The sequence below is a fragment of the Limulus polyphemus genome, unplaced genomic scaffold (assembly GCF_000517525.1).
Source record: "Limulus polyphemus unplaced genomic scaffold, Limulus_polyphemus-2.1.2 Scaffold316, whole genome shotgun sequence".
NCBI classification, from domain to species: Eukaryota; Metazoa; Arthropoda; class Merostomata; order Xiphosura; family Limulidae; genus Limulus; species Limulus polyphemus.
Window position 1 is genome coordinate 68,184 of NW_013665926.1, and position 5,599 is coordinate 73,782.

General features: G+C 30.5%; 1 protein-coding gene across 4 annotated transcripts in view; it reads right to left on the bottom strand.

Annotated features, from left to right (window-relative positions):
* LOC106457318 (beta-1,4-N-acetylgalactosaminyltransferase bre-4-like) overlaps positions 1-5,599 on the bottom strand; it is a 52,608-nt gene that overhangs the window by 13,284 nt on the left and 33,725 nt on the right. For all 4 annotated transcript variants that reach the window (XM_013916710.2, XM_013916711.2, XM_022383189.1 and 1 more), the window contains 2 exons: positions 4,556-4,788; positions 4,054-4,241 (listed from right to left, as the gene is read on the bottom strand). In XM_013916710.2, coding sequence (XP_013772164.1) covers positions 4,054-4,241; positions 4,556-4,788 — 421 coding nt within the window. The remainder of the gene's footprint in view (positions 1-4,053; positions 4,242-4,555; positions 4,789-5,599) is intronic.

Genomic DNA, 5,599 nt, shown 5'->3' on the forward strand with positions numbered 1-5,599 from the left:
CAGGAATAGTAGTTGGACATGGTTCAAAGAGCAATCAAAGGACAATAAAATTTAAGTATAAATAGATGTATACTGTCATGAGTTTAAAGCTACTTATGATAAACAAATGTAGTTTCATGTTACAATTTGAAGTAACTCTAGTGAGAAAAAATGGTAATTTAGATTGTTTTTGTTGAAATTGATCACCAACAAGACACAGACACCTACTGTAAACAATCCAACTCATACATAGGTAAAAAACTTGACAAAGAACTTTCTTTGTAACAAGCTAAAAAAATTCTGGGAGGTTCCTTTAGAAGCTTTTTTGTCTTTCAAATCCAGACTTCTAAAATTTTGTGGCTCAGTCATTATGAAGTGACAATTTTTTCAACAATTCTCTAGTGATACCAATGAGATCTGCATCCATAAAAATTAATCAGTTTAGCATCCTGAAATTCTTTGGGAAAAGGTTCGATTTCTCTATAAACTGAGAGAAAAACTGTGCTTTGGAGATGAAGATGGGAATTAACAGCTTCACAAACACTGTCATATGACTTTAATTTTGTTGGATTTTTCCAGACACTAACATATGTTGCAATATCAATCAGCAGGTAGAAGCACTCTTCCACAACACTGACATTCTTCAGCCATTGGTGCTTACAAAACTTTGAGGGAAGGTCCAAACATCCAGTCTCACTTCTGAAGTCATCAGCTTTGGCTGGAGAATCTTTGAAAAAATATTTGAAATTTGCCAGTCTATCTACAAATTTCCAGTAAGCTGCTATACACAGATGTCTAAAATCATTGTGAATTTTTTGTAAACCATAAGATCCAACTTACAATAAGTGTTTTTTTGGACTGAGTTTATTAGCTTCAACTGATAACATTTCATGTAATTGCCAATCAACACGGATACCTGCAATAAATTCTTAAAACCGAGGACTGTGATGACAAGGAATAACTTTTCCAATAAATCGGTGGCAGTAAAATGTTCCAAGAACTATGATTTAATTTATTTTGTATGGACAATTTTTTCACCCCAATGTGAGCATGAAAATTACACTGCTTCATCTTGAGGGACTTGTTTAAGTTCTCATGAAACAAAAGAATATACCCATAAGAGTTCTGGATTTTCTGCTTCAGTATGGAAGTGAAATATGAAACTAGTCCAAGTATGATGTTTTGTTTTCCCCACATGAAACCTTTAGAGCAATTTCACTGTTGAGGAATATACTCTTGAAAAGTTATGGGATCCTTTCATTTCAATGAACCATTCTCAAAATCCATAAAACTTTTGATCTGAAAACATCATCAGAAGAAACAAATGACCAGATGGTGGAAGACAAACTGATTGCAGTCACAGTGGTAGTTTGGTTTTTTTAAGATGGGTGGTTTCTGTTCAGAAGGTTTGGAGAATATGCATATAATAGTATTGTTACTTGATATTGCTTTCAATGTCTCCACATTGTCTGCATGTTTCTTGCTTGTAATATGACTACAGAAAGCTACATCTCACATGTTGCTGATGTCAAATGAATTTTGCATGGGTTTATGTCTTGATTTTCTAGGGTGTGAATCTCTTTCTAACCATTCTTAGTAGTTTTTATTTGAAAACCAGCTTTTTCTATAACTACACTTGACTGACATATTGCAAACCTGCAGGGGGGATGGAAATAAAAATGAAATTCATAATACAATGTCCATTTGATTAATTTATATAGGTCTTTTAACATTATATTCAATACTCAAACATATTAAGTTATTATGTAATGCTGTTAATTTTTTACATTTGGTAGAATTTATTACATAATATTTATCATAAGATTTCTATTGAGTTATATCTTAAATATTAAATTAAATTAAAAATTACATATTGTTACTTATTCATTAGGAATCCTTATTTTTTTATTAAAATATAAATGTAATAGTATGCATCACTGTAATTCTGCTATTATTGTTTACATATGTGAAGCCTGTTTTAACAGGATTCCTAAAATTTCATAGAAAATTCCTTACAACAAACTAGCAGATCTACACATAGTGTGAATAAAATTGCCTTTAGACTGATTCTGTACACAACAACCCATGTTTGGTTTGGCAACTCTAGATATCCAATACATTCTTAGGCACTGTATTATTTTGGAAATTGTTCACTAATTTCAGGTCTTAATGCAGAAATGCAAACATGGGCAAATAGGTTTTCATAGTTACTGTAATATAACAAGATTTGTGTCACACATGTGGTGGTGCACAAAAAACCTGATTTTGTAATAAAAGATAATATATTTTCAACGTCTCAAATTTATGGATGATTTTAGTTACACTGTACACCTAATAAAGAATTAAATGAAAAATTTATTGGTGTGATTTATAACATATATTACTTCAACAAATACTGGATGCTGATTTATAATGAGATGTAACTTAGCGAAAATTAGACTTAAGCCTAGTGCTAACAAAGAACAATATGTGGCAACAGATAAAATATGTAACAAAAAATGTATAATTTACTATTAGATCTATATCTGAATCCTGCAAAGACTTCAAGTCCAAGTAAAATTTATTCACATATATTATTTAGACATATGCCTATAGACACAAGATTGCCTACAGAAAAATCGGCTAACTTCACTAAAAACGAGTGGCACAAACAAACCTCTAGATCAATATTTCTCAAACTGGGGTTTGCAAGTCATGTCTGAAATTTCATAAAAATATTTGTAAAAAGTATAATTTATAAAATAAAAATTATGTTTCATAAAAATAAATTAATGTGAATCAAAACATTTATGTACACAATGCTTTTTTTTTCAAAACAAAAAAAAACTTAAGTTTTAGGGTTCGCAAAAAAATTAAAAAGGGTTCTTAGATTACTAAGGTTTGATAACCACTGCTCTAGATCCAATATTTAATATATTTTCTGTTTAATCTTTGAAAAACTAGATTTAACACTAAATCTATACCAAGATCTATTAGATCTGTTAAATGTAATACTCATTCTGCTTCTTACAGAACATGCACAAGCAATTAGGCCTAAGCCTAATGTTAGAAAATTAGGCCTTTAGCAATAAATGCTTGGCCTATATCAACCTGCATAGACTTAACTATGTGCCTATAGTTGTAGTGACTTAACAATATATTTTGTTATAATGCAGATTCAGTTAACAAATTAGACCTAGATACTAACATTATTTGTGTTGGGAATGATTTAAGATCTAGCCTATGCATACATGCCTAGAAATCCGAAAGAGTATAATATATTATGAAAAATTGTAGCCTTTTAATACAAATATTATTTTTATCATCTAATAGCTGAGTTTACAATGTTTAACAAAGTATCTAAAAAAACAAAACAAAAAACTACTTACCAAGCTAAACCATGGTATCAACAGATTGGTTAAAACATAGTGATCATGTTCTTGGACTTTTGCAGCATTTCAGATGTCAGTTGATAATGTGCATGTGTGCACACCACAGAACAGTCCATTCAACTGATAACTGATGTTTTCAAACTTTTACTTATCTTTAAACTTCATAAATATTTTGGGGTAAGCTCATGTAAATTTCAAAACTTTTTCAAAAACCTTTCAGACTTTTCAATAATATTCACATGTTTGGAAAAGATGTTCAAAAATCTTAAAACTTTTAAAGAATTTCCATTCTGAACAGTCATCTGTCTGAAATAATTACAGAAGTGATCCAGACCTCTCTTGGATACACCCTTAAATGTCAAGGGAGACATCTGCTTAGCCTTTACTTACAAGAATCTGTGTGGTTGTCATAAGCCTTTCTCCCCATGGATTCACAGCAAACATCTGGCTATGATATCCTAAACATTTGCAGTACAATGTGGGGTATACTCAAGGACCCCAACACTCAATGACTTTTTTGACCATGTGTTATGTGAAAACTGCATAAATACAGAAATAACTGATAGATTTAGAATAAAATAATACTATATGAAAATACAAAGACAGAAACTCATGGTATGTTAATATACCACAAATACAAATTTATGCTGCCTGTTAATATAATTGATACAATACATTACTATTATTCACATCTGTACCTTACCTGTACTGCATGGTATTAACTGCTACCGACATATGACGAGGTTGTTCAGGACAGGTATACAAGTTACGATCATCTTCTGGGATAAGGTCAACATCATGAAAAATGAAACAGTCATAGCTGTACTGCTTTAAGGCCTCCACATATCCAATGTTCATCAACATTGCTCTATTAAATCGATTACTTCCTGCCTAGATCATTAATAACATTTATTAGATTTAATAAATATTTTTTTATTGTAAATAATCAGACTAAAATAGTTTAAAGTTGTGTTTGAGCACTTTTTCAGAGTTATGTAGAAGTAAGTACAGCATCAAATGCTACTAACATACAGTCTTATGCTAGAATTAATCATGTATAATAAATGTGCAAGAACTATTTTCAATAACATTTATACTCTAACTTTTACCATACGTGATAAAAGAAAAAACAAATTTATCAACAATATTCTATAACCTTAACTACATGAAGAAAATTATAAAGATCCTAAAACTAACAGACTAACCTGTTCAATCACATAAATTCCATAGTCAATATGTTGCCTCATCAGCATTGGATGAATATTGTGTAGAAAAATTCTTAAATGTTCTTCCCGATCCCGATAGGGAATGATGATAGCAACCTTATAGCGAGGACGACATTCACTTGGTTTAAATCTTCCTCCTGGTTGTAGCTCAGGATATAATGATTCAAGTTCTTTAAATGTTGGGCAATCTTTCATAACTTTAAGTCGACCCACTGAAACAAAAACAAAAAAAAACTTAAAACAGCTGTGTTATCAAACTTGGCCACCTAAAACAACTTCAGTACAGTCAACAGTTATTTTTTGCAATAAAATCTTCAACTTAATTCCAACCTAAGATCTATCCCCCTGAGAAAATTAAAGACTGTTATACTGAAATTCAAAAACATTTCATAAACCACTAAAAAAAATTTCCCAACTCTTCATAATTTTAACAGACTCTTTAATATGTAATCACAACCACAACTGACATTAAATAAACCCATGAGAGCACTGAAGGGCTACTACAGTACACTTACACTTTAAAATAGCTTCTTAACTCTTTCAACCCGAGCTCAGTCCGTGGGACCAACCTCATAACCATTTTGTGCTTGTTAAAGTTTACATGCTATAACTTTTAAATAAGTAAGCAAATGTTAACAAAATTTGGCAGTTTATCAGTAAACATTACAATGCTTTCATACGCAAAATATCAATTTTTTTTTATTAAGCCTTAAGGTTTGTAAAGCAAAAATTTCTCTCATGCTTTTTTTTTTCTTTTCACATCTTGCCTATCTATCATGCAAAGTAATTTTCATATTAACATTAAAAATACTTTTATGCATCCGAAAATTGCAAAATTTCACATGCGAAATCTTTATAATTTCCAAATAGTTAACAAATGTTTCTTTAGAAAGACCTTTATATTTTATCTGTTATTTTCAGTAATTAATCTCTGTACGGGTTCGGTAAATTTGACTGATCTCACAACCACCATAAAAAATTAGGAAATAAACATAAATTATGCATATTTAATTCTAGAATTAA